The sequence below is a fragment of the Pempheris klunzingeri genome, chromosome 15 (genome assembly GCF_042242105.1).
Source record: "Pempheris klunzingeri isolate RE-2024b chromosome 15, fPemKlu1.hap1, whole genome shotgun sequence".
NCBI lineage: Eukaryota > Metazoa > Chordata > Actinopteri > Acropomatiformes > Pempheridae > Pempheris > Pempheris klunzingeri.
The window spans coordinates 1,662,110-1,690,020 of NC_092026.1; the positions used below are offsets into that span (position 1 = coordinate 1,662,110).

General features: G+C 44.8%; 2 protein-coding genes across 2 annotated transcripts; both read left to right on the forward strand.

The window, feature by feature from the left end:
* The first annotated feature begins 9,709 nt into the window (after positions 1–9,709).
* On the forward strand, positions 9,710–15,758 carry ift57 (intraflagellar transport 57 homolog (Chlamydomonas)). The gene is made up of 11 exons (XM_070845194.1): positions 9,710–10,215; positions 11,134–11,308; positions 11,647–11,765; positions 12,027–12,117; positions 12,805–12,870; positions 13,006–13,128; positions 13,403–13,474; positions 14,193–14,324; positions 14,530–14,592; positions 14,662–14,728; positions 14,820–15,758. The coding sequence occupies exons 1-11, from the start codon at positions 10,061–10,063 to the stop codon at positions 14,999–15,001; spliced, it is 1,245 nt and encodes a 414-aa protein (XP_070701295.1). The 5' UTR covers positions 9,710–10,060; the 3' UTR covers positions 15,002–15,758.
* A 749-nt stretch (positions 15,759–16,507) lies between these two features.
* Positions 16,508–27,608, forward strand: tmem71 (transmembrane protein 71). The gene is made up of 11 exons (XM_070845633.1): positions 16,508–16,561; positions 19,556–19,653; positions 22,093–22,154; positions 22,788–22,833; positions 22,914–23,123; positions 24,908–25,185; positions 25,370–25,561; positions 26,782–26,848; positions 27,056–27,117; positions 27,415–27,464; positions 27,555–27,608. Exons 3-11 carry the CDS (start codon positions 22,124–22,126, stop codon positions 27,576–27,578), a joined length of 960 nt encoding a protein of 319 aa, XP_070701734.1. The 5' UTR covers positions 16,508–16,561; positions 19,556–19,653; positions 22,093–22,123; the 3' UTR covers positions 27,579–27,608.
* Positions 27,609–27,911: the final 303 nt, after the last annotated feature.

Consider the following 27,911-nt stretch of genomic DNA (forward strand, 5'->3'; position numbering starts at 1 on the left):
TTACCGGATGTTTGTTCATTGAGCCTCACCGCTCTGGTCTGGTTAGGAGGATTCGGTTTTAATCAAGGAAAGTTTAATCAAGGAAAATAAAATAAAAAACAAGTTGTATTGGTGGAAACTATCCGACTGTAATGTGGGTGCAGATTCAGACTCTGGGAAACACTGAGGCTCTCAGTGAGGCTCAGACCTCTGGAGGTAGACGTAAGGATAGATTTTTAAAAAGTGTGGCTTCACTTCTCTGTTAGGCCGTCTGGACTTCTTCAAGATCAGCTGAGTCTTGACGAAGGGAAGCTCGATGCTGAAGACGGCCTGAGGCCCCAAATGTCAGCACGGAGCCACGATGTCAGACACTTTATATTCTTAGGACTTTGATCAAACATCAAGTGTCTCTTAACCTCTTAAACCCCTTAAATTTCCCCTTAAGTGTCTTTAAACCTTACATTTGACACACGCATGTATTTTGGATCATCATGTTTCCACTCAAAGACGTCGGCTTCTCCACCAGAATACCGAATAAAGTTTTGTGGGTTTGACTAAAGGCCAGTCGGCCGTCATCTGATCAAATCTTTGCTCAGTGCAGCTTTAAGTTTGAGCAGCGCGTCCTGCAGGTAGTGATAAAACTAATACAAACTTTGCATGAACTCGATAGCAGCTAGCGGTGAGGCGAAGCTTATCTTGATTGTCATAGTTTAGACATAAGACTGTAAGTACTCCTCTGAAAGTGAGCGTAGTGGATTTAAGGCGGACTGAGACGGGCCGTTGGTGGCTTCAAAGCTTCTTGGGCACTGCTGAATTTTGGCATATGAATGTTTAATATTCTTCTTTCAATTTCGCTGCTTGATATTCATAGTTTCTTTTGAAGTTGGGTGAGCAAACAGACTTTATTCTCCTGGAGCGATTAGTGAGGTCGCAGAGGAGGGTTTTCAGTTGTTGGAGCTCCAGTCATCAGATAGTAGAGGCTTAGCTTATATAGTGCTGTCATTACATATTAGTGTCTTATTCTGAAAAACACACTCTATGTACAGCTTCTGCTTCATTTCATGATTCGCTGTATTTCCTGTTCTGCTGTTGGTGTTGATGGTGAAGTTAGTGCAGTGGATTAGTAGGTTTTGGTTTGGTCTTGCATATATCACCTTTTTTTTTTTTCATTTTTGTCGTCATGTTGTCATTTTTACAATCACCTCAATCCAATTTCAATGCTTTACGATGAAGAACAGCTGACTGAGGACCTGTGTTGTCTGTATAAGAAGCACCAGACATTCATCATTTTGTTTTTGTATAAATAAAGTTCTCATGAAACCGTTCGTCGTTGCTGTTGTCATTATTATGAAGGACTTTATCTTACGTCGCTAGTTAGATACTGAGCAGGATCAGAGGCCTCACTGACACCTTCACACCCTGCAGCACTGTTAGAATTAACATAACTAATTCAAACGATCGCTCCTATCAGGGCTGAGCCTTTGGTCCCTGCTTATATTTCCACAGATTGATAAAATCTCAATCTTTGTGTTTAACAGAGGCTCAGATCGTCTCTGCTCTGTGTCGCTATCTTGCACTGATCTCGTCTATCTGCAGCTCAAATTAAATCACTAACTTGATGTCGAGCTCCAGCAAAACACGATCGCTCAACTGAGTCAGCAGAGTGCTGCAGACTCACTCCGCCGCCGGCGTCGGCGTCTAAATGAAATGCCAATCATCCCGCTCTGCTCCCGGGGGAATTTACAGTCGAGCTCATCTGTGTGTGTGTGAGGCTGGAGGTCTGTGTGGATTTATTGGCCCTTAAACAAACAGCGGGGCCCTTATTTCCTCAAAGAGTCCAATCAAACCAGCCAGCTGCAACATCCAGCCAGTAAAGCTGAAGGACAGTAAAAGATACCGTGCAGGAATCAAATTATCCCCAAAGGGATCAATCCAGAGCTTTATTCTGAAGGAAATAATGATTCCATTAATAACAGGAGCACAGGAAGTACTTCTGACTTCTGTGTTCACCTCAAACACGTTTGTGCTGCTCAAGGTTCACCTGCTGTTTAAGGTGTTGGACTTTTTAATCACGTTTCTACACCAACAAAACAAATCTTTGTGCAATTCCTCTAAAAAGTTCCACACACACACACACACACACACACACACACACACACACACACACACACACACACACACACAGCTCTGCACTTATTTAAAAGAGAGTGAACGTTTCAGAAGGACCTCTTTCAGGACAGGACAGATCCATCACAACGGGCCACAGTGCTTCAATAGTCCAGAGCTTTGTCAGAGCTCTCAGCTGCCAAAGACAGAATCAGTAATCACACACATTCATCATCCTTCTGATCACGCAAAGCACTTTCTCAGGTTAATTTATACGTGTTATCTTTCACTCAGCAAGCAGCAGGAAAATAAGGAGAAGATGGACGGAGGGCTGAAAGTTACAGCCACGTTACACCGACCTGTAAAACACTTCTTCAGAAATATCTTAACACGCTCAGTGCAGTTCAGAACAGATGTTCAGACAGCAGATCAGACTGCTGTGACCTTCCAGAAGTCCGTCCAGATCATTGATCGTTTACACAGTTAATCACGTGTTCTTGTGTTCTCTGTTTTTTTTAAATATCCAGTATCTGTAAAGGCGACCAGTGACCAACCCTGACTGAAGTCAGTAACGAAACCAAACCAGCACGCCAGACGACTTTAATCCTCACTCACACAATATTTACAACATCTCAGCATCATCCAGCGTTTTTCCTTTGAGCCGCTGACAGTTGTTCTGATGACAGGACTCAGTTTAACATCTTCTTTTAAGACACAGGAATAGAGAACAGCAGCTCTTCTGTTTGTTTCTCTCTGTTCACTCAGAATCAGTTCTTCATGTGTCAGTGGGGTCTGTTGTCTAAACAGCTGCAGCTGCACCAGACCTTTGGCCCAATAAAAAGTTGAATATTAATGAGCAAATTAAGATGTAAATCAGGAAATCTGTGATCAGAGAGACTAAGAGAGAGAGAGAGAGATTAAATATGAATGTTCAGGGATCTGCTTTTCTTCTGTCCTGTGATGTGACGTGTCTCCTGGATGTTCTCAGCAGGACAGTGTGGTGTGTTTCCTGTCAGTGTGCACAGAGGCAGCAGCAGGATCTCCTCTGTGTGACCAGTGGTGGAGGGAAACTTGTACCAAACTATCATCAGCAGAATGTACTCACAGAACAGTAACAGTACTCGTGCTGCAGTAAAAAGTTCCCTGGATGAGTAATCCTGCTGCACTCTTGTGTTCTCCCGCTCTAGATGTCTCAGCTCCAGTGACACAGGTTTGATTCCTGACTCTTCAGGTCGTGGTTATGTGTGGCGGAGCATTAAACGCTTTAGTCGGTGTGTTTCTGTGAGCGAGCTGCAGACTCTGATCTGCTCTCTGCAGGCCGTCAGCTGCTCCGTCTGACTGCTGTTCATAGTCTTGGCGAGCTTGGAACGATGACACCTCCTGCCGTATAGATACTGGCCGTCGCCTGCGGGCACCTGTGCTTCACCATTACACTGTTGTCACGGCAACTGTACCCATCAAAGCCCGAGAGAAGTGGAGCAAAATGACATTAATTAATTTCCCCTCGTCGGGGCGGCTCTGTGATCCTGAGCCACACGATAACTGTGTTGCTCTGCAGCGTTTCTCCTGCACCGACGCCAGAAAACTGTAATTTTGATTTATCCCAGAGCTGGTGAGGGTGAGGCAGGGAGGCAGAGACAGAGACACCACTCTGGAGTGATTGCATTCAGCTCCATCTGTTTGTTATGCATTAGCTGAGCACAATTGAGCTCTTGAAGCAATCTGTTGAAGAGAAATGGCCTCGGGTGATTCCAGTGCAGGGGAGGAAAGCAGGAGAGCCGTCTGCTGATCCACGGCTCCATTTAGACAATTTCATCTTCTCCTTTGGAGTGTGAACACTTGTGGTCCAGAAACACTTGAATAAGCTGCATATGTTTCCTGACGACTCTCTGTTGCTCTCAGATTGACTTGTCAAGTCTTTTCTCCTCACTGTGGAACATGCATTAACACTTTCACAGGTGGGATTTACATTTTATCACACAGAGCAGGAGTGAACTTAGAGAGCTGCTCCAGATCCAGGACTCTTCTTCTCCGGTATTTTACCCTGAATTAGTCACAGCCCAGCAGTGGAACAGACCGGTCAGGACTGCGGCCTGTCAAAGCACAGCAGAGTTTAGAAAACCTGTCCCAGAAACGACTCTTATGTGGGTCTGCTGCACAAAGTGCTGCAGAAACATGCAGGAAGGACGTTTCCAGTCACAGATGTCCTCAGGGGCACTTTTTAAGAAAGGATAACAGTCGAAGCAGCACAAACAGAGAGATCCGCTTCTTCAAAAACCTCCTGCCGCCTACATCACCCACAATGCAACGTACCTCACTCATGTTCATGCATTCATTTCCTGTTTGATTTAGTCACTCTGGGCCCCTAACTACTGGTGTGTTCAGCCTGTGTTTCCAGGCGTCTTGTTTGATCCCTGCTGGTGTTCTCACTTCGTCTCTGCCTCTTCCTCTGTGGATCGCTCCCCTGATCTCAGACTGCCTTCCTGTGCACCGACCAGTGGGAGTAAAACCTCTCCGAGTCCTCCTGCCTTTGGTTTCAGACTCACTCTTCATCATCTCTCGCTCTCGTCTTGACTTTCCAAACGTCCCTGCTGTCCGGTGAGCTGTTGTCAGGTGTCCTTTAAGTTTGCTGAGAGGCACTGCTTTATTTCTGATCTGCCAGGTCCAGAGGAGGAGTGGATGAAGGATAAGGGTAAAGATCGCTCCACACGACCCGTGGCTGTCTGTCTTTTTGTTGTCTTGCTGCTGACTGCAGCTCTGGACAGATGAAGAAGTTGAGTCATCTGATTCTGACACCTCTCTGTTACAGAGCTGTTCTCTGAGCTCTGACTGCTTCACTCACCCTCTCATCAACTCTGCGTGCATCATACAGTACGTTTAAAACAGCTCGCTGCTAGTAGATGACCTCTGACCTGATGCTGGGACACGAGGAGAGAGACGTGTTTGGCTCATAGTCCATTTTATTCTGGGTGTAATGTCAGAATATATCTATCTATGGTCTCCTGTTATCCCTCCCTCTGGTCCAGAAGGTCTGACTGCTGATGAGTTCACTTACAGAATCTGTCCAGCTGGAGGACGACACACACGTCCTGCTTTGATTTTCTACATTTTGAGGGAGGATTTTTTCCCCATATTCTTGTGTATTATTACATATTTGTATTTTCACTGTTAGAGGGAGACTTTCCTCACATGACAATAAAGAACTTTAACTCAAATGTGTCTGATGTGCCACATTCCCCCCCCAGAGAATAAAGAAACTCATTCTTCTATTGAAGCAACATCACTTCATCCATATCGTACCTTCCTCCCCCACAAGCTTTCTGGACCTGTCCCGCACCGATGGGACTTTGTTTCAGCCTTAACGACAGCTTTCCCAACAGAGTGAAGGAACAAATGAGCAGATGAAGCATTTAAACCACTAAGTGACAGTAAACGCAGCCTTTACGGCTCGGTTTGTTTTACAGCCTCCATTTGGCCTGAACACAACGGCAACAGGTGGACGAGTTTAATTTGTTCATTTGTTCATCATCCATACTTGAGGAAGTATGAAGCATTTATCGTTTCTGAGTGTTTTTGTCCCACAGTTTGTCCAGATGATCTAAACCAGGCTGTGTGGAGGTCAAACTGAGAGCGAGCAGTGAAACTTTCCCCACTAATTACAGTTCAAAAGTACATTTATATGGTTTCACTTTGTTTCTCTGTCATGACGATGAACTAAAACGGGTAAAAACCAATAAAAACGCTGCTAAATGAGAAATCTATCTTATACATGAGGCCACACCCCATTCAGTGATGTCACAGGAAGCGTTTTCAGCAGCTGCTTAAGAGAAAACACCTCCTGTGACATCACTTGTAGGGGGCGTGGCCAACAGATCACCTGCTTACACCTGTCCCCACCCGCTGAGCCTTTACTGTTAATGAAGGTAATGAATAATGGGTACAAATATGAGACGGACATACAGCTTTATTCACCCTTTTAATCTCAGGACATGAACGTTATTTCACATATGACTTTCTAAAGATAATTGCTCCGACTACAGCAGCTCTTGGCTTCCACACGAAGCAGCACAATGGGTCGTCTGTGTTGAAAAATGACACAAAAAGAATATGAAGATTGTTTTGGTTGCAAACTGCAGCAGACGGATTAGAGGTTTTCTGGATCGACACACTGAAAACAGTTTTCCTGCTCACAAACATCATCAGCAGACCTGTAAACTGTATGAATGTGGGACTCCTGTCAGCGCAGAGTGAGTGTGAATAGAGCGCTCGGTGTGTGTGGGATCTAATCACTTCGCCTGTCAGTCGGTTTTCTTGGAACACAATGACTCATCAAGCTGTGAGAAAGAAAGTGTTTTCTTTCCAAAATGACAAATCCGGCGTTTGAAAGAGCTGACACCTTCTGTTAGGGAAATGAGCGGTGACACGGCGGCAGAGGAAGCTGAATACTAATGAAGCTGTGAGCCAATCTCACATCTGTGCTCACACAACAGTGACAATTAACGACAGATCCTGCCTCTACGAAAGGAGCAATGAGGACTTCCTGCCCTTTACCGACCTCCATCAGCCACCAGCCAGAACTGCAGCAGCACCGCTGATAGATGTGATACTTAACTTCAGGTTCCTGGGATCCACGTCCCCCCCCAGGACCTGAAGTGGGCACCAAACATCAACACAGTCCTCTGAAAGGCTCAGCTGAGGAACCTGCCTCAGGATCCAGTTCTACAGTCGGCCAGTCTGTTCCCTGCACATCTCTGATGACAGGAACCACAACAGCCAGACAGACCACAGGACTCCAGAGGAAAGCATTGGTGCCTCTCCATTCAGGACCCGTCACACCCAAAACCTGCTCCTCCTCCTCCTCCTGCTCCTCCTCCTGCTCCTCCTCCTCCTCCTCCCCTGTAGTCGGCACTACCAAACACTGTACACCAAAACCATCAGACACAAGAACAGCTTCTTCCAACCATCAGCGGCTTCCAGGTCTGAACCCTGAAGAGCCTTAAAGCTGCATCCTCTCTAGTGTCCAGCAGGGGGCGACTCCACCGGCTCCAAACAGAAGTCTGACTGGATGGAAGTCAATGAGGAAAATGAGCCGATTTATCAGCTCGAAAAGCTTAAAACACAAAGAAATGACACACGAAACGTCAATGTGACTAAAAATCTGTCAATTAATGTCGATAACCTGCAAAACTTAAACATCCAGTTACCTACAAACCTTAAATCTGATATTTACTACTTAAAATACACACTGTGCTTTAACATGCATGCATCATCCATCACTGTCAGACTATAAATCAGAGCGTGCTGCACATTTGAACACATGCATATATAAACACCACATTCATAAAGTGATCTATTACTTTACCCATTAAATATTTATGCCTTTGCACCATTTGTGTTTGTTTACAATCTGCAGAAACGCTTATTGGTTGTTGTTGCTTTTCATATGTATTCACCACCTATTTCTTCCACCTGCCTGTAAATGTAAAGGTGTTTGTTCGTGTTTCCATCTTTGTTCTGCTCTGTTGTCCTTATTTTTAGCTGTAAGTCTGTCTGTCCTCCTGTAAATTGTTCTGTGTCAGACTCCCAGTGTGTGTCCACATACTCGGCCAATAAAGCTGATTCTGATCCTTCTGATATTTTCTGTATTCTGATATATACTCATTACCCTGACAACCATTTCAACCCCCACATGGTTTTTTATAATGCTGCAGAACAGTGAAAATGTCAGCTATCAGCCCTGTTAGAAAATATCCAGTGAAATAATGGCTCTCAGATAACAGTTATTTTGGTGCAAAAAGGCATAAATAGCATTTCTGAATGACGCCCAGAGGGCTGATAAGCTTCCCGCTGCCCCCCAGGCGAGGCCTCCCGGCAGCCAGCACTCATTACCGCCTCGCTCAGGTTAAGCCGCGGATCCACCTCTGCCTCTCCTCCCAATTACCTCTCCGTCGAATGCTGGCGAGCCGAGAAGAGGAGGCCGGGCCACGGGCTGACACGCTGTCTGGCTGCACCGAGCCTGTAATCACACCCGAGCAGAGAAGAAGCCAAGTTTCCTTCCCCCACAGGTTGCGTACAGACCGGCTCAGGTCTGGGTTTGATTTGTAGGCGTCTGGAGGAGATTCATTAACAGGTGCTGCAGCAGGCTGTCAGTGTGATGGCTGACAACTAGGTGATACTTTTCATACCAACAATGACTCACATGTGTGATGTGAGAGGCTTGTGTCAATGTGCACACTTCATTGTGGCCAAATTATGCCCATAAAAACAGAAATCTTCCAACATTAACGCTGTTTGAAGGTGGATTTCTGTTCTCTTGTGAGTTTCCCTCTACTTCCAGTGTTGGTGCAGGGCCACCGCCTGTACTGGACACACACAGATGAGACTGACATCCCTCTGAAGCATCCGACTTTGGGGGAAGACAGAAGAAAAGAAAGCACATCCTCCCCCCAGATGTCTGAGAAGACTCCTTTAATATGTTTCAATCACACCCACCCCCCCATGTTGTGTTCCTGTAATGATACGTCTCTGTTCAGCTGAGTCGAGGCTGACGGCGAAGCAGCTCTGCGGCTCGCTGAGCGTCATCAGCGATGCAGCAGGCAGTCAGCAGGTCTGTCAGTCAAACCCAGTCACCGGGGAGCTCCACCTGTGTGCTCACAGGCAGACAGGGAGCAGCATGCAGATTAAACAAACACCCCCCTCCCTACACTGCCTGCTGCACCACAGGGGGGCGGAGATATGAATTATTCACTAACACACAAATACACACTGTGCACCGGTGGTGGAGAAGTATTCCGACCCCTGAAAATACTCATTGTGCAGTGAAATGCTCTTTGTCAGTGCTTCCTGTTGTGTTTTCTGGATCAATATTCCTGCAACATTAACGTGGATGTTGCATTTAACTGCTGGAGATGTTTAAGGCTGAGCTCATTTTAACCACTTTATATGCTGTTGGGTAGATTAATCTACAGCGATGCATCATGGGATATAAGACCGTGTATCAGTAACGTCACTGTCCTGTGAATACACACATATATTTTTGTGTTTTTGTGTAGCATCTCCATTACAACTACTACTCTAAAATGGTCATATAATATATAGTTCTATAACACCCCCAGCTGCTTGTTCTGTATTTAACTAGTTACTACATCACTGCACCTAAACTATATCTGCAGTGCCTTCTGCTTATTACTGCACACGTTCATACTCCTCTACTGTATATGTCTCATAGCACTGTTCTGCTGTTAATACTGTTCATGCTGCATGTTTCCATGTATCTATATATCACCATGAACACAATCTGTGCTGTATGGCTTTTTTGCACTTCTGGTTAAATGCTAAACTGTATTTTCTTGACACAGTCCTTGTGCTTGTGCAGTGACAAAGTCTACTAGCAGAATGACAAATATATTATTTGTTATTGTATTTTGGAAAGTGTCTACTTTTTTTTTTCAAATATTCTCATATATTCTTGTATATTGATGTATAAATAATTGCACGTCAGCCTGCCTCCTCTCTGAAAGTGTGGGTTGATACGCTTTTATTTTGAAGGCTTTGACAGCAAGGCAAACACAGGAAGACTTTTATTCTGAATGTCACAACGGGAAGTGACGCTAATGTTGTCAGTTTAGCTAACGGTGCTAACAGCTAGTCGCGTTTGATGATTAAAGTGCTGCAAACTACATCGTCATGTAGCATTTTGAGTTTCTGACCAGTAGATATCTTTTTAATTGATTTTAAATTTGACTTTGACCAACGATGGGTGTGAAATCTAAGCTCTAAACATGACTTCGCTGATGTTAGCTAGCTAACATTAGCTACTAGCGTTAGCTCTCGGTTGCCTGACAACAGAAAGGAAGCCAAACAAACTAGCCCCAAGCTAGCAGGCTAACGGCGCACTAGCTAGCTAGAGGAGGCTTAACATCAGCTAAGCTCTTATTTTATTCAAACATTTAGCTTTGTAAATGAGAAACAGCTGATGGCGGATGACGGCAGACGAGGAGATGAGGACGACCGGGGTCCCGGAGCTGCTCACCAGGTGTTCGTGGTGATGGAGTGTTTGCTGGAGAAGTTAAAGGTGTTGAACTATGAGGAGGAAGTTCTGGCCAAACACAACATGAAAAACCTGTCCAGGTGAGAAAGTGCTCCACAGCAGCTAGCAGAGGTCACTGCTGGTGTGTTTGACCAGTTTAATGATCATTAGCTGATTAGTTAGTGAGTGTAAACTTACAGATTATCACCAAAATGTCCTGATTACTGCTGAGGTGATGTATTGTGTCTTTATAACCTTCTTTACTTCAGTGTTTCCACTTATGTTACTTCTGTACTTCTAGTCTTCTGCACATTGGAGGCAAATATGATCACTTCTATGTTACTACATCTATTTAACAGCTTTAGATTTAGATTATTAACACAAGATATAGACTGAGTAATACATTGTGTTGTATTATTACCTGCTGCAACATGAACTGATGAACACACGAATGCATCATTAATTATCATCCAGTAATAAAGTTGATTTATTTATTATTCTGAAAAGGAGCATTCTGCATATGAGCACTTTAATTTAAGATTTTGTTAATACATTTGTTCTTTTACTTAGACGTTAAATCAAATATATCAATGTTTCAGGTAAATTTCCCCCAAAACAGTTTCTTCATAACATTGTACATGTACAAGTTTCCATGACAAAGGGGACATATATTTGCTCAGCATTTCCCCTTTTATTCAATTATCATCACATTTTATTCCAACTTCAGGAGATAAACGTGATAAAGTAATGAAATGACATTAAGATCATTTCACAGCACAAACACCGTTGGGTGTTCAGACTTTAGCCTGGTGCTGTCATGGAGGGTTAAATGTAGAGCCTCAGTCCCACAGTAATGTTGTTTTTAAATGAGATAAGAATAAAGATAAACTTTTTATTGCACCTTTCAAAACAAAGTTACAGAGAGAGAGATACACAGAACAATATAATACAGAAGAAGAAGAAAGCAGGTTAGAGTTAGAGTTACACACTCAGTGCAGTGATCTCCTCCCCCCCATCAGACACTACTTCGTCTCCAGTCCGTATCTGGCGTTCAACACGGGCGAGCAGTTCTACATGTTCACCATCATCGCGGCGTGGCTCATCAACGCGGCGGGGAGGCCGTTCACCGAGCCTCAGGAGCACGACGAACCCAACGCCACCGTGTCCAACATCCTGGCCGAGCTCAGGGCTTTCGTAAGTGACCCTCAGCCCTCCGGTGTGTGCGTTGTGACTGCAGGAAGAAATCAGAGCCGTTTAGAATAAAGGCTGTAAGGTTTGACTTCATGAAAATATAAAGTGTTGCTGCTGGATTGAGGTGTGGAGGTGGTGTAACCTGTAAATGTAAAGATCCTTTATGTTAAACAGACCAAACAACTGAATCAGCTCCTTCTGACAGCTGAGAGAAGTGAATAAAACAGATGAATGAAATGCGTAACGATGAATCAGTGCTTTGGATCCTGACCTTAAACTCACACACTGTGAGCTGCTGTTACACATGAAAGACTTACCGGACTCCTCTCCGTGTCTGTCAGGGTGTCAAGGTGGACTTCCCGCCCTCCAAACTGAAATCCGGTTCAGGTGAATTCGTGTGCTTTGTGTTGGACCGTCTGGCTGAGGAGGCTCTGAAGAGGAGGGGGTTCTCCTTCAGGAGGTACTCACACCTGTTGTCCTCTTCTCACCCCTCCAACACCAGTCAAATCTGTCTTTAGCTCTCATCTGCTTTCATTGTTTTGTACTTCTGCTGGGTCTGATCGGGGCGTTTCCATTTGGGATGTTTGTCTGTAAAGCTGGATCTGAAGGAACCTGTTGAGTTTCCTTGTAAGCAAACGAACCTCTGTAAACCTTTTATCTGCTCAGGAGAAGCTGCTTGTGTCCACGTCTTTTGACCTCCTGCCCCTTTCCTTTCCTCCAGACCAAACTACCCAACAGAAACCACAGAAGAAGAGTCTGTGATAGAGGACGACGCCGAGCTCACACTCAGCAAAGTAGAGGAGGAGATGATCGTAGGCATCCCAACTTTAACTTTAACTAGTTGTTCTTTTGTTGCTTCCAAACTTTCTACTTGTTTAAGTCCACCTGGATTAGTTTTATTGTTGGCAGCTTTATTCTGACCCAGCTCTGGTCAAGGTTAAAGTCTGGGGAGATAAAACAACGAAGCTCATCAGACACAAAGCCATTCAAATGTTACAGACTACAACAGCTGGAGGGTCTACATCCCAAAACATTACACAGAAACGCTAAGTCTTCTGTCAGCTGAGAGCCCCCCCACTCTTCTGCCTGTCTGCCAGGAGTTTTCCTCCAGTACGTTTAACTGATAGATGGACTAATGGCTGTGTCTACACTGGGGACCCTGTAACATGCAGCACATGAGCTGCTCACATACACTCCTGTCATCCTGCTGCTGATGGGTGTCGGGGCTGCCACCACCGTCCCTGCTGCCTGAACCACAAACAAAGTTTGAGCCTTGAATTTGACCATTAGGTTTCTAAAGCAGCCGGTAATAGCAGTGATGTAGAGTGCTGAAGGCAGACAGCTGTGTGGTGTGAGCAGTAGTGTGTAGGTGCCAGTGTTCGCTGATATGAATGTTTTTCTGTTGAAAACAAATGAGGTGAAACCACCTGTGGAGAGCTCTGCTTGCTAAACATGAGCCGTCTGCTCAGTGCATTGAAATGTCTGGTGTGTGACCTCAGGAGGAGCCTGACGACGAGGAGAACGTGATGGACCTGGAGACTCTGAAGCTACGAACCACTCACACCGTGAGTTCACCTGGAAACGGGATGCATTTAAAGACCTGATGAGTTGAACCGATCTTTAATATTACATCAGGTGTGTACATTTGAGCTCTGCAGAGCTTTACGGTGACACAGGCGGTGCCGTTTGTCCTCTGACAGGAAGCAGAGCCGTCGTCCAAACCGGACGAGATCCTGGAGGCGACGGTCGATGCAGCAGAGTGGAACCTGGAGGTGGAGAGAGTCCTGCCACAGCTCAAAGTCACCATCAGGACAGACAACAAGGTGCACACTCACCTGAGCCCCGCCTTTATCTGCAGGTGGAGCTGAACTCTTGATTATGAGGCTCAGCTCAGTCTGCTCACAGCGCAGTAAGATGAGAGAACGTAGATCAGATAAATATACTGACGCTCAGTGTGAAACTGTGACTTAAAGGACTGTTGTGGACATGATGACTCGCTGACACGGGTGCTGTAGTTTCCCAGCATGCTCTCTGTCATGCTGCTGCTGTTGTTTCCGTGGTGTTTGACAGGTTTGTGGTCTGTGTGTCGCTCTGCAGGACTGGAGGATCCACGTGGACCAGATGCATCAACACCGAGACGGGATCAAGTCCTCGCTCAAAGAGGCCAAGGTGCGTTCACTGACCCGGCGGTGACGGTGAAACTGATGTGTGTGTGTGCGGCTCCACCTGCTGGTTCTTATTGTAATTACAGAGGAAATGACAGAAATGATCAGCTGATTGACAGAAAGTTCATCTGCAACCACTGGATCGTTTTTCCTGTAAAAACATTTCCTGGTTGCAGCTTCTCTCAATGATTTGAACCACTTGAATGTGTTTTTAATGATGTTGACACTAATAACTTTGTGAAGGAGTCACTTTAGGAATCACTGTGACGTCATTTCTCACTGTTTTCACCACTGTTACAAACCAAACTGTCTTATAGCATGTTTCTGTCCTTATAGTGATTTTGTGGTAATTTGATTGACTTTCCAGCAAGAAATGTGAACCATCTTAACCCATCTTTGATACTAATAATCCTTTAGTAGTTTTTCATGCAGAAATGCCCAAAATGTCGGGTTTTAAAAGAGACTTGTTGTTGTTGTTGTTGTTGCTTGGACACAACAAGTATTGTGAGGAAGTCACTTTGGGCTCATTGTGAAGCCATTTCTCACTATTTTCACCATTTTTATGAACCAAACAATCAGTGGATCGATGGAGAACTTACTTAAGAACACTTTGGTCGTCTGCAGTACAGCAGGAATGTAAATATAAAAAGAAGTTAAGGGGCTGAAAGTGAAAATGACAGCAGGCCTTTACAGCATCCTGGTGTGTCCTCCCGTCTCTGCAGAGCTACCTGGACAAACTGCAGGAGGACATCGGTAAGACTCTTGAGAAGGTGAGCAGCAGAGAGAAGTACATCAACAACCAGCTGGAGCATCTGATCCAGGAGTACCGCGGCGCTCAGGCCAAACTCAGCGAGGTAAACGCCAACACCGCCCACACACACTGATCACCTCCGGCTCAGGGACTGGAAACACAGGAGAGGTGTGAATAAATAACGTTCTGGCTTCATCTACTGTAGCTGTCGCCTCTTTCACATGTGCTGACACCAAAGTTTGGAAATACAAACAACACTCTGTTATAGGAAGAGACAGGAAGCTGCTAACCATCCTGTTCTCCACCAGGCGAAGGAGCGCTACCAGCAGGCCAGCGGAGGAGTGACCGAGAGGACCAGAGTCCTGGCAGAGGTCAGTGAACACATCACACATTATCACACCCACTGATGCTGAATTATTAACAGACCGTTTGTGCTTCAGGTCAGCGAGGAGCTGGAGAAGGTGAAGCAGGAGATGGAGGAGAAAGGCAGCAGCATGTCTGATGGAGGTGAAGCTGAATCTCTGTGTAACTGTAGCTGTAGTGTGAAGAAGTGAAGTGTGTTTGGTGCTGAGCGTCTGTCTGTCCGTCCGTCCTGCAGCTCCGGTGGTGAAGATCAAGCAGAGTTTGACCAAACTGAAGCAGGAGATCGTTCAGATGGACGTGAGGATCGGTGTCGTGGAGCACACGCTGCTGCAGGCCAAACTCAAGGAGAAGTCCAACATGACACGAGACATGCACGCCACCAACATCCCCGAGCCCGCCGCCGGGCCCTTCGCTTAGGTTACCTCCACGCTGGGGCCCTTCTCTGAGGTTTACCTCCACGCTGGGGCCCTTCTCTGAGGTTTACCTCCACGCTGAGGCCCTTCTCTGAGGTTTACCTCCACGCTGGGGCCCTTCTCTGAGGTTTACCTCCAGGATGAGGCCCTTCACTGAGGTTTACCTCCACGCTGGGGCCCTTCTCTGAGGTTTACCTCCACGCTGAGGCCCTTCTCTGAGGTTTACCTCCACGCTGGGGCCCTTCTCTGAGGTTTACCTCCAGGATGAGGCCCTTCACTGAGGTTTACCTCCACGCTGGGGCCCATCTCTGAGGTTTACCTCCACGCTGGGGCCCTTCACTGAGGTTTACCTCCACGCTGGGGCCCTTCACTGAGGTTTACCTCCACGCTGGGGCCCTTCACTGAGGTTTACCTCCACGCTGGGGCCCTTCACTGAGGTTTACCTCCACGCTGGGGCCCTTCTCTGAGGTTTACCTCCACGCTGGGGCCCTTCACTGAGGTTTACCTCCACGCTGGGGCCCTTCTTTACACCTAAACAAACGCCTGTCTCTTGTTATTGCTCACTTGAACTGAGAGTTTTGATTCTCATGATGTTGGATCCTTAAAATTTGTGGGAATTTCATTTAAAAGCAGAGAAAATGTTTATACTTCAGAAATCTTCTTTTTGTAGCTACACTAACTAACAGTTAGATTCTTTGTCCTGATTGCCACTTTTTATTTTATAGATTTGTTTGTGTATATGTACATATGAATAAACTTTTATGCCGATTAAGATTTCTGTTGTCAGAAGTTGTTAACTTGATATTTGTTATTTAAATATTTTCCACTAGATGTCGCCAACAGACAAAGTCCTGAACTTGATGAGGTCTCATTTAAGTCTAAAAACTTTTAAACATATAAAATGTGTTTATATAAATGAATATGTGTAAAACAGGGATTATAAGTGATGCAGTGAGCTTTTGTCCTAAGTCTGAAGCTTTTCTACGTCTTCCTGCTGCAAACATCACAGCAGGTCAACACCTTTTTTATATACAGTGCTCTTGTTTATTTTCTAAAGCTCTTGTTCATAGTTTATTTTTTCTCTTTTATCTTATAACCAGGACCCGAGTTCTTAATTTGGTGTCATCTCAAGTCTAAATGGAGTCAGAATATAGTTTCTTTGTCAAGGCTTTAATTTATCATTTATTTATTCTGGTTATTTTGTTTACCTAACCTTTTTATCTTTATAGGTTGTGTGTGTGTGTGTGTGTGTGTGTGTGTTATGCAGTCAGATAGATTGATAGATAAATAAGCAAATGTGCTTTTATTTTGACAGCCGTGACCGGAACCTGTCTTGCTCAGTCTTTTACTTTGACAGCTGGTTTCCTGTTGTGGGCGAGGTTCAGTGACAGCTGCGGAGCTCCGAGCTGCAGATCTTCTGTTTTTATTCTTTTGGAGACAAATTCCACGTTTTAAACCAGGAAAAAGAAGAAGAGGAGGAGGAAGAGGAGGAGGAGGAGGAAGAGTTTGACCCGTCAGAATAAGAGAAAAAGAGGCTTTTTGTCCGCCGGACGGAAACAAACCGGTGAGTTCACTCCGCTGCTCTTATTTCTTTGTCTGCATTTCAACAGAAATCAGCTTTAAAACATGAAAACAAGTTTTAGAAAACTGCGATTCAGTTTTAAAGCGACTGAAGTCATTTTAAAATCAACTTGGTTTCATGCAAAGAGACATTTTTAAGGTTTATTAATTAATAAATTGCTAAATTACTTCCTTTTTTCTGCTTTATGACGAAATATTTTTTATTAATTTCATTAGATGCACATGATAATTATTATTTCTGACAATAATTGATTCTGGGTGAAAGCAGCTACTAATATATCAGAGAAATATGGAAAAAATGTAGAAAAAAGGGTTGAGTAGTGAAGCTTTAGAGAGATATAGTATATATAATATTATATAATAATTAAAAACAAAAACTGACATGAAATAACTAAATAAAATAACTGAACTGAACTAATAAGTAAAAAATAAAAGTGTATAAACTGACTTCTGGGCAGCTTAAACACTAAAGATGATAATTATTAGACTACTATAATAATAATGGGATGTTATTAGAATAAAGATGACACTAAACTCAAAATAGAGCCTCACACATACAGTAAGTTTATTTCTTTATTCTGGAGCAGAATAAAGAGTGAAAACAGCCTGACAGGAGGAGAAAGGCTGTGAAATGGTTCCGTCCATCCGCCTGTTTCCTGCTACGCATTTTCCTCCAACATCAGCAGCTCCAAGGAGACAGGCTGCTGCAAGGCATGCTGGGAAACACAGTGGTGGGAAGGGACCAAAGCCACACACGAGGAGGGGGGAGTGAAGAATAATCTAATAACTGTAATCCTGTAGACAGAAAGGCTTCCTCACTTTAATAATAGACCTGCTGCGTCGTTTTCAGTCACTTTGACTCAGAAACACATTTAGAGGAAAGGAAATATTCTGACAGATTCCTTCGTCCAAATGTCGACTGTCATGACACCTTGTTTTTGAAAGATAACAGCCGACATTCGGGTATTTTCCAAATGGAGATTAAAGATGTTTATGAAGTCAAAATTCACACTTTCCTTGGTCACAAATAATAACCCCCGTTAAAAAACACACACACTTGTGCATGTTAGTGTCCCTTTAACATGAACTATGATATAGAATAATATTAATATTACATATTTAATGCTTTTGTTTTTGTTTTTTAATGATTCTGTAACATGTTCATCTCTTACACACACTCGCACACCTATTATTACTGACTTTCTTATCCTCTTAAAATAAGAAAAACGCATCACTCGCCTTCATAAACTAAACAAAACACAAGGATCATGTAGCTTCAGTGATGTAGTTTGTAGTTTGGTCGCCGTAAAGAGCCGGTGGTTTGCAGCTACACCTGGTCTGTCTCCATCTCCTTCACACGGTCTTCAGCTACAGAATTAAAAAGGCTCTGAGCCACTGAGTTAACCAGTTCCAGCTGACTGGTCACTCTAAAGTAGATGGGTAGACGGGTGGGTCGGGCCATTATGATAACACACACACACACACACACACACACAGCCCAGGTTCAAACTGTGAGATTATTTGGAGTACATCCACCACCCATCTGAAACATTTCTAACAGTTTATAACTACAGTTCAGAGTTTTGCTGCTTAAATGTCCCATTCTATGTACTGCAGTGGTCCTGAAAGCAGCCCTCCTGATCTCTGATGTTAAGTCACTGTAGAAAACACTCAGAAGACACTTTAAGACCTAGAAACCTAGAAAGCTCAAGCTGCTGGAAACTGGGAAGAATTGTGGCCCTTCTGTGTTTCCGTAGGCTCCAGCAGGGCTTCGGGCCGTTAGTGTTGACCTAAATGATGAGGAGCATTTTTCAGTTGAAACAGAGGAAGATGAGAAGGAAACCCCCTCCACACACACACACACACACACACACACACACACACACACACACACACACACACACACACACACACACACACACACACACAGCCATTCACTGCAGCACAGAGAGTCTCTGTTTGCTGCCCACCAACAGTCGCTGACCCAGTTCGTCCGTCCGTTTCTCTTTTGTTCGCCAGCAGACAGAAACAGAGCAGATCTTCATTCTGAGTGTTTAGCTGACAGATTTTGAGCCTTTGAACTGGAACAAAATCCACTTAACCCGTGTTAGAGGAGAAGATACTGAGGAAGGACTCCCTTGTCCACGACGGAGTTAGCATGTTGCCTCCAGGCTTTATGCTAAGCTAGGCTAACCACGACCCGACCATGACGTCTGTCTTCCTCTAAATGGACCATAATCTACTAAATGAACATCCTGCTGTAAACTAACGACTGAGATGTAAGATCCTGTTTGTTTAATCACAAACAGCCGTTGCTTCGCTCTCTCACCAGACTCCATTGACAAAATCACTAATTTTCACAGGTTGCAGTATTTGCTGGAATAAACTGTAGGTAAGACGTTGCTGTGACGTCACAGGCTGCTGTTTTCATCCTGGAGTTTGACATTTTTAAAACTGTTATCTTGATTTAACGGCTGGCGCCATCTTGATTTTGGAGCCAGATATGACGCATGAGTTTTTTTAGGTCGAGGCATGACGCTCCTCTGATTGGTCAGTGAGCAGGTAGCCCCCCCCCCCTTCCTCTAAATGGACCATCACTGACTACATGAACGTCCTGCTGTGCTGAAGAAGACTGTAAACTAGAGACTGAGAGCAGAAACTGTTCACTGAGCTGATAAATCAGGAGAGAAGTCGCCTTATTTCCTCATCGACTTCCATCCAATCAGACTTTAAGGCTGCAGCCACTTCTTTAATGCAGACGTAAACCCTGAGTTAAGCTCAGAGATATCCGTCCTCCTGGAGGCCCCCTGATGTCTCACAGTCATCTGTGATATGTGTCACATGACTCCGGGCGCCTCGCTGTGACAATCAGAGCTCAAGTTCCTCCCAGCAGAGGAAGAGTTAACAGGAAACATGAGCTCAGAGTCACGGCCCGTCTGTTTCACTCTGTTTTCTTTTCTTCTGCATTTTTTCTCAGGCCGCCGCCGCTGCAGGATGTGACAGAGCCACAACAGACTGGACGCTCAGCTGGAAAACCGAAGGCCACAGTGAGACCGAGCAGCAACACGTTCTCAGGTGAAACACTTCTCAGAGCGTCTTTACCAACATCCTGCACCTCTTTTGCTGTTTGGATCAGATTTATATTAGCTCGGAGGGTCTTAATCCGGTTAATCCCTGCAGCGCTCAGACTGGAGAGGAGAACTCTGCGGGGATCAACTGAACCGACGGAGCTGGAACAAGATAGATAGAAAGACTTTATTGATCCCCGGGGGGGGAATTCTGGTGTTACAATAGTAAAGAAGTAAAAGTGAGCACCATGAATACAAACAATAAATAAGCAAAATAAAAATGTACAAAAACAAATACAGTGTAATATACGATGATGCAGAGTAAAACCAAAGTGAAAGAAAGACTGTAGTGCAAGTTTAAAGTTTAAAGTCCAGTAGTGACGTGTTCATGGGTGCTGGGAGCTTCTGGGAGCCTCTGGGAGCCAGAGTTATTAAAGTGAGTTATTAAACAGGGTTATGGCTGCTGTCTGTCCAGCAGTGGGTCAGGAACAGTTTGTTCATGGTCGTCTTTTACTGCCGTCCTCTCTGTCTCCTGCCTGGTGGATTTAGTTTTATTCCAAACCAACAAGTATCGTTTGAGTCTGTTTAGTTTAGTGATAACAGGCTGATAGTGTTTAAATACAGGAACAACCCAAAGTTAGAATAATACAGAGCAGTTTATTCTGACTGTCCCACACACACACTGCTGCACCAAAACACTCCTGGAGCTCCCAATGTGGATTAATCCGCCGCTGAAAATAGTCCCCGACAAGTGCACTATTTCTATATAACTCCAGTGAGCTGATTGATGAAGGTCTATAGTGTGTGTGTGTGTTAGTTAGTCAGTGTGTCAGTGTGTAGTGGAGGTCTATGGTGTGTGTGTGTGTGTTAGTTAGTCAGTGTGTCAGTGTGTAGTGGAGGTCTATGGTGTGTGTGTGTGTGTTAGTTAGTCAGTGTGTAGTGGAGGTCTATAGTGTGTGTGTGTGTTAGTTAGTCAGTGTGTCAGTGTGTAGTGGAGGTCTATAGTGTGTGTGTGTGTGTTAGTTAGTCAGTGTGTCAGTGTGTAGTGGAGGTCTATAGTGTGTGTGTGTGTGTTAGTTAGTCAGTGTGTTAGTGTGTAGTGGAGGTCTATAGTGTGTGTGTGTGTGTGTGCTAGTTAGTCAGTGTGTTAGTGTGTAGTGGAGGTCTATAGTGTGTGTGTGTGTGTGTGCTAGTTAGTCAGTGTGTTAGTGTGTAGTGGAGGTCTATAGTGTGTGTGTGTGTGTGTGTGCTAGTTAGTGTGTAGTGGAGGTCTATAGTGTGTGTGTGCTAGTTAGTCAGTGTGTTAGTGTGTAGTGGAGGTCTATAGTGTGTGTGTGCTAGTTAGTCAGTGTGTCAGTGTGTAGTGGAGGTCTATAGTGTGTGTGTGCTAGTTAGTCAGTGTGTCAGTGTGTAGTGGAGGTCTATAGTGTGTGTGTGTGTGTGTTAGTTAGTCAGTGTGTAGTGGAGGTCTATAGTGTGTGTGTGTGTTAGTTAGTCAGTGTGTCAGTGTGTAGTGGAGGTCTATAGTGTGTGTGTGTGTGTTAGTTAGTCAGTGTGTTAGTGTGTAGTGGAGGTCTATAGTGTGTGTGTGTGTGTGTGCTAGTTAGTCAGTGTGTTAGTGTGTAGTGGAGGTCTATAGTGTGTGTGTGTGTGTGTGCTAGTTAGTGTGTAGTGGAGGTCTATAGTGTGTGTGTGCTAGTTAGTCAGTGTGTTAGTGTGTAGTGGAGGTCTATAGTGTGTGTGTGCTAGTTAGTCAGTGTGTCAGTGTGTAGTGGAGGTCTATAGTGTGTGTGTGCTAGTTAGTCAGTGTGTCAGTGTGTAGTGGAGGTCTATAGTGTGTGTGTGTGTGCTAGTTAGTCAGTGTGTTAGTGTGTAGTGGAGGTCTATAGTGTGTGTGTGCTAGTTAGTCAGTGTGTCAGTGTGTAGTGGAGGTCTATAGTGTGTGTGTGTGCTAGTTAGTCAGTGTGTTAGTGTGTAGTGGAGGTCTATAGTGTGTGTGTGCTAGTTAGTCAGTGTGTTAGTGTGTAGTGGAGGTCTATAGTGTGTGTGTGTTAGTTAGTCAGTGTGTCAGTGTGTAGTGGAGGTCTATAGTGTGTGTGTGCTAGTTAGTCAGTGTGTTAGTGTGTAGTGGAGGTCTATAGTGTGTGTGTGTGCTAGTTAGTCAGTGTGTTAGTGTGTAGTGGAGGTCTATAGTGTGTGTGTGTGCTAGTTAGTCAGTGTGTCAGTGTGTAGTGGAGGTCTATAGTGTGTGTGTGTGCTAGTTAGTCAGTGTGTCAGTGTGTAGTGGAGGTCTATGGAGGCCACCATAAGGACAATAAGCAGAAACACCAATGGAGGTTCTGGGGAAATGTTTCTCCGTCGCTCTTTGCTCCTAAAAATGAGTTGTTGGTTGGACTGTCAGAAAAGCGTCTCACTGCTGGTGTCTTGTTCCTGATGTCTTTCACAGATCGACAGAAGACGTTCGGCTGCAGACAAACATGGCGCTGTTCTTCTCTGGAGCTGTTACAAGTACGTCGTCATCAGCAGACACACACACACTCACACACACACACACACACACACACACACACGTGCAGCAGCATCAGGACGTTCTTAACTTCCCTGTTGATTTAACAGAAATGTAGATTGAGACCAGTCGACTGGTCTGTAGTGGACTTACTGGACTCAGCATCAGCACAAAGAACAGAAAATCAGCTGTGCAGCACTTCCTGGTTGTTTTCAGTCTCTTTGTGCTCATTCCTCATTACACTCTCATGGTGTTAGACTCACTGGTACTTTTACTGCAGTAAAGGGTCTGAATACTTCCTCCTGGGCTGGTCTGTCTGTCTGTCTGTCTGTCTGTCTGTCTGTCTGTCACATTCCTGCACACTATTTATCAGAGACACGTCGTTTCCTCTCTGAAGATTTACTCAAGTGGTTTCCCAGGCCGACCTGAGGGGCGTTCACTGACTGATAAAAGTCTTTACTTAGAGACAAAGACCCCTTCACAGGACACACATGTCATAGCTGTGTGTGTGTGTGTGTGTGTGTGTGTGTGTGTGTGTGTGTGTGTGTGTGTGTGTGTGTGTGTGTGTGTGTGTGTGTGTGTGTGTGTGTGTGACTTAGTGTGACTAAAGTGATCTTTTCTGATCTGTTGTTCAGGCTCACCAATAAAACGAAGGCTGCGGGGGAATCACTCCTGTCAGAGGTAAGTGGATCCATGTCAGTGACTGGTTCCATACTGGTTTCCCTCCCCACTCTCTAACCTCCCGTCTGTGCCTCCCTCAGCCTCGACCTGTCTCTCCTCTCCCCCGACTCCTCCTACGTCTGCTACCCGTCTGTGGACGGCGGCGACCCGTGCTCCTGCCGCCGCTCGCCGCGCCTCCTCACCAACGGGTACTACAGCGTCACCGAGGACAGCTTCTCCTGGGACGACGACGGCAACGTGTCGCTGACGCCCTGCAAGACCAGCGTGTCCTACAAGGAGAACCTGGTCAGGTGGGAGCGGCTTCTGAAACTCATTTACATCCCAGCTAACGAGCCTCTTAATGAGGTCAGACCTCGTTCTGTAAAGTCCAGGTGGAACTTTTCATCGGCAGGAAAGCTGATTTTTATTGTCTCCACGCTGGCTTTGTATGTTCTGGTTGATGGTCAGGAGTCTGCATGACGGTGTTTTATTTTGAAAATTGTCTGGATATGCCTTTTTTCTGTGTCTGACTTCCTGCCGGGCTCATCTGACCGGGCGTTTATCTTTAGAGAAGCAGAGAGCACAGAGCTTCTGGTGGAATTTAACCATTAAAGTAGTATGTCATTGGTGGAAAGGCCGTCTGGAAAGTGTTCTCATAAAACTGGACAGTCTCTGCAGGAGAGAGGTGCACATATTTGGGACATTGGTGCAGAAAGCTGCACTGGACGAGGGACCCAATGCAAATCTCAAAGATGCCGGATTGTTTACTGATGAAAACGTTAGAAATGAGTTCCTTTTATGTCGGAGTCACTGATCACTCTGGTTTATTAAGAACAAAGCAGACAGACAGAAAACACAGACGGAAAAAGACGAAGTTTCCCTTTAAAGGTGCGTCTGTGTTCTCTCCTGTTAACTTAGAGTGACCTCACGTTTACAAGGTGCGAGATAAGAACCATTTTATCAGCCTGACGCGATTAATGATCAAAGACTTTAGATAATAAAAATCTAGTTTATATTTTTGGTGTTTCCACAAAAAAGTGCAACAAACTAGTTCCAACAGGTGGATTTCCTCCTTCATGTATCAGTCAGCCAACAGGACAGACACACTGACAGCTGTCACACACACACACACACACACCCTCTTTTCAAGCGCCTCTCTTTATAGCGATGAGGTCATCCTCGGCAGCCAATCAGAGCGAGCCGCTCAGCACATGTCGAGCGGGTTTTGAAGCTGTAAATTCTTCTCGTCTGACGTCTGCTGCGTTCAGGAGCCAGGGTGTGATGTCGTCCACCCCGGTTGCTTGGAGACCGTCGTGTTATTGAAACCACAACACGAGAGAGAAGAGTTTCTCACATAGCTGATGAACCTCAGAGAGCTTCTACCTGCAGGCCTGCGCTCTTATTTTGGCGATTACTGCACATCTGTTCGGCTCTGACTGGGTCTGAGGGTGCGGAGATAAAATACGTCTGGTTTAGTGTTTAAATCAGAGCTGCAGCCGTTCAGCGATTAATGAAATGAATCGCAATCATTTTGATAATCAAAGATCATTTTTTAAGGGGAAAAAAGTCCAAATTCTTTGATTCCAGCTTCTTAAATGTGAATATTTCCTGGTTTCTCTCTGAATAACTGAACATCTTTTGGCTTGTGGATGAAACAACACATTTGAGGACGTCATGTTGGACTTTGGGAAACACTGACCCAACATTTTATGGTGTGATGGATAATGCAATAGAATAATTAGTCAATGAATTAATCAGTCGAATGATAGAGATTGTGTTTGTGGATTTAAAGGTGTGAAACTAAAGTGGTTCCAGCTTCTATGTTAGAACTGACACTTCGTACAAAGTGCTCAGCAGACTCACTGACTGATTCTGATCTTTATTTATAAAACCAAACATTTAGAAACCCTTAAGATGATCTGGTCTCACTTTGTGTTTATTTACTGGACGTGTCGATGAGTTTAAAAGACTTTAAACTCCAACAACAGAGCAGAACATGAACAGAAAAGATTGAAGGCAGTTGCAGCAGAACCATGTGACTGATGTGAGCGTCCGGGTCACTTTTCTTCTTCTCCTCCTGTTTCTGGTCGCTCAGGGTTTTCCGGCGCAGACGGCGGCCTCGCAGCTCTCTGGTCCGCCTGCTGAGCGACGTGACGGAGAGCTGCCAGTCCTGGCTGGACGAGAAGGTCTTCAGAGGCGTGTTCGGCACGGGACAGAACCGAAACCACGGCCGGGACCGGGACCAGGTGAAAGACCAGGACCAGGAGCGGGACTGGGCCAGGACCAGCTTGGAAGGCCCGGCCCCGCTGGACGAGTCGTCCTGGTCTGGATTCAACAGCACGGAGCTGGACGACAGCCGCAGCTTCACTTACGGTTAGTAACAGATCTATCTACCTGTCTGTCTACCTGTCTGTCTGTCTGTCTGTCTGTCTATAGAATATTTGTCTTCCTCTTCTCTACTTCACAATAAAAGCCCTCCAGTGGTTTAATAGGCTGGTGTTTTATTGTGAAGGAGCTACAGGAAGTGCTCAGATGAAGCTTTGTTTGTCTCTGTCAGACCCCACAGAGATCCCGCCCCCTCCGGACAAAGTGGCCCCGCCCCCGAAGCTGCTCATCCAGGAGGAGATTTGTTCTGAGATCTGTCAGTCAAAGGAGCGCTTCACCCAGTCGCTGGGCGGCCTCTCTGAAGTCCCGCCCCCCTCGCCCTTCTACGCCAGCAGCTGCTGCCAGGCCTCACCTGAGCGCACAGGTGAGCCGCCGCATTTCCTCCTCTCTTCCTGTGTTTGCTGTGGTTTGAAGAGCGTCCTGAGGCACCTGCTTCACATTCTTCGATCACAGATGTTGTGTTTGAAGCGCTCTGACGTCAGTGTGGAATAACTGACACTGAGGCACCTCAGGCTCACCTTTAACCTTTAACCTTTAACCTTTAACCTTTACAAAAACAGGTGAAAAACGTGTCAAACACCATAAAATTCAATTTACTTTTAACTTCTTCAGTAAATCAGGCCGTTTGTGACGGTCACAGCTGCCTGGATGTTTTTATACTCACTGATTTATTAACTCACTCCTCAAGAAAGATTTAAAATAAGAAAAACACTTTTATCTCACTGCTGTAACTTTCTCAGGAAATAGAATCTATTGAGTTTGAGAATTAAAAATCTTCCAAATATCCTGGAGTTTAACTCCAGAAGTCCCTCAGTGACTTCCTGCTGCAGTCATGTGACCCAGTGACCATCTGAGAACACCTGAGACACAACCAGCTGGTCTGAAACAGTTGTAGTTATTAAAGGTGAGTTTCAGACAGTTTAGCAGCTCTGATCCTGTCCTGGACTAGATGAACCTGTCCTCACTGGGTTTTAGGGAAAAGCTGATATGAAACAGCTTCTAAAAATAAAGCTGTGACATATTTAACATTTCAGATGTTGGACAGTCAGAAGGATCTCAGACAGAAGTTCAGAAATGAGTTCCTTTGGTCTGTTTAGTCTGTTTTATGGCCCCCATAGTTTCACTTCTGGGTTAATGAGGAGCGTCGGACTCGTCAGTCTGTTAAGATCAGAAACAATCAGCAGATCAGACGTGTGATCGACTTAAAGCTCACATGTTGTCTTATTTCCTACTTCTCTGTTTAAAGGCTCTGAGATTATCTTATGATATATTCTGATAATCCACTGTAATCACTTGATTATATTCACTCATTATACACTCACAATTATATTCCAGTATTGTGTGTGTGTGTGTTACCTGCTGAGGGACTGTGGATGTAAATCAGCCTTCCTGCTAACTGCTGCATGTTTACCTCCTGTATTTTGTGCTGTCAAATAAACAAATGAATGAGCTCATTAGAGACAGATTCAGGTGTCGGCTCGCTTTGCTCCCACAGCTTTTACTTTTCACAGCTGAAGTAATATTTCACTTAATCCTTAATATGTTCGTTCTCTCTGACTGCTTTTGTTTGTGTTTGTGTCTCAGGCTTGACGATGAAGGCCGTCCTCCTCCTCATCTTCACCGTCTTCATCGTCACCGCTCTGTACTCGGGGTAAAACTCTTATTATTGTTACTTATTTCCAATCTGATAATCTGTTAATATTTATTCTTATTAAACAAACTCAGTAAATACACCGTCTCTTAGCCGTCCTACCAGCTTACTGGTTCACTTCAGTACAGTTCCACTTCCAGATAATTAAGCTTTAACAGTGAAAGGTGCTTTTTGTTTCTGAGAGAATCCTCTTCTTCCTCCCTGCAGGTGTCTCATGTGGAGCGCGACTGTCGCGTCGACCGTGTTGGCGATGATCACAGCGTGTATGAGTAGGTATCACCAGAAAACAGTGGAGGTCAATGTTACGGATGAAAGACACACTTGTTCAGCATGTTCCTGTATTTTCATGATCTTTCTAAGTGAGTTTGAAGTGATGGTGTTTTGGAGACTTTCTGCACCTCCGTGAGACTAAATTCAGACTAAATCAAACACTTGAGAGGATGTTGGAGTCATTGTAAAGATTACAAAGAATTATAAAGAAGACAGAAACCCGAATAAGCAGAATCGTATCGTCACATTCACACATTTTAGAAACTGCTGTGTAAAAACCCTCTGGTCTCTTTCAGTCGTGACGAAGTCGGGGCCGCTGGGCGAGTGGAGGAGGGCGAAGACGGAGGTGAGTCCAAAATCAAACACCTTTAGTTTCATTTGGTGAAGTGGCAGCGAAGAAACAACCGTAACGGCCGCTGATGATTGTGTTTTTCAGGATATCACATCGAGAAACGAGTGAACAGAAGAACTTTTCCAAAGTGAAACTGGAGGAGATCTTTTACATTTCATTAACTGTTTGCATGTGAGTTGCACCTAAAGGACCAAGTTATCCTGAGCTCCAGAAACATTTAACAGCAACACCCGTTTGATGCTCTGACGGCTGAACTATTATGAAAACACCACGTTTTGAATGTAAATCTTTATCTAAATATGATATTAATATATATATATACATATATTAATATATCAGAAGGGCTGAAGCTTTTAAACATTTAACCTTTAAATCCAAAGCAAAAACGCCGGAACATCAGCGTGGTGATGCATTCAGGTAGCACTCGAGCTTTTTACATCT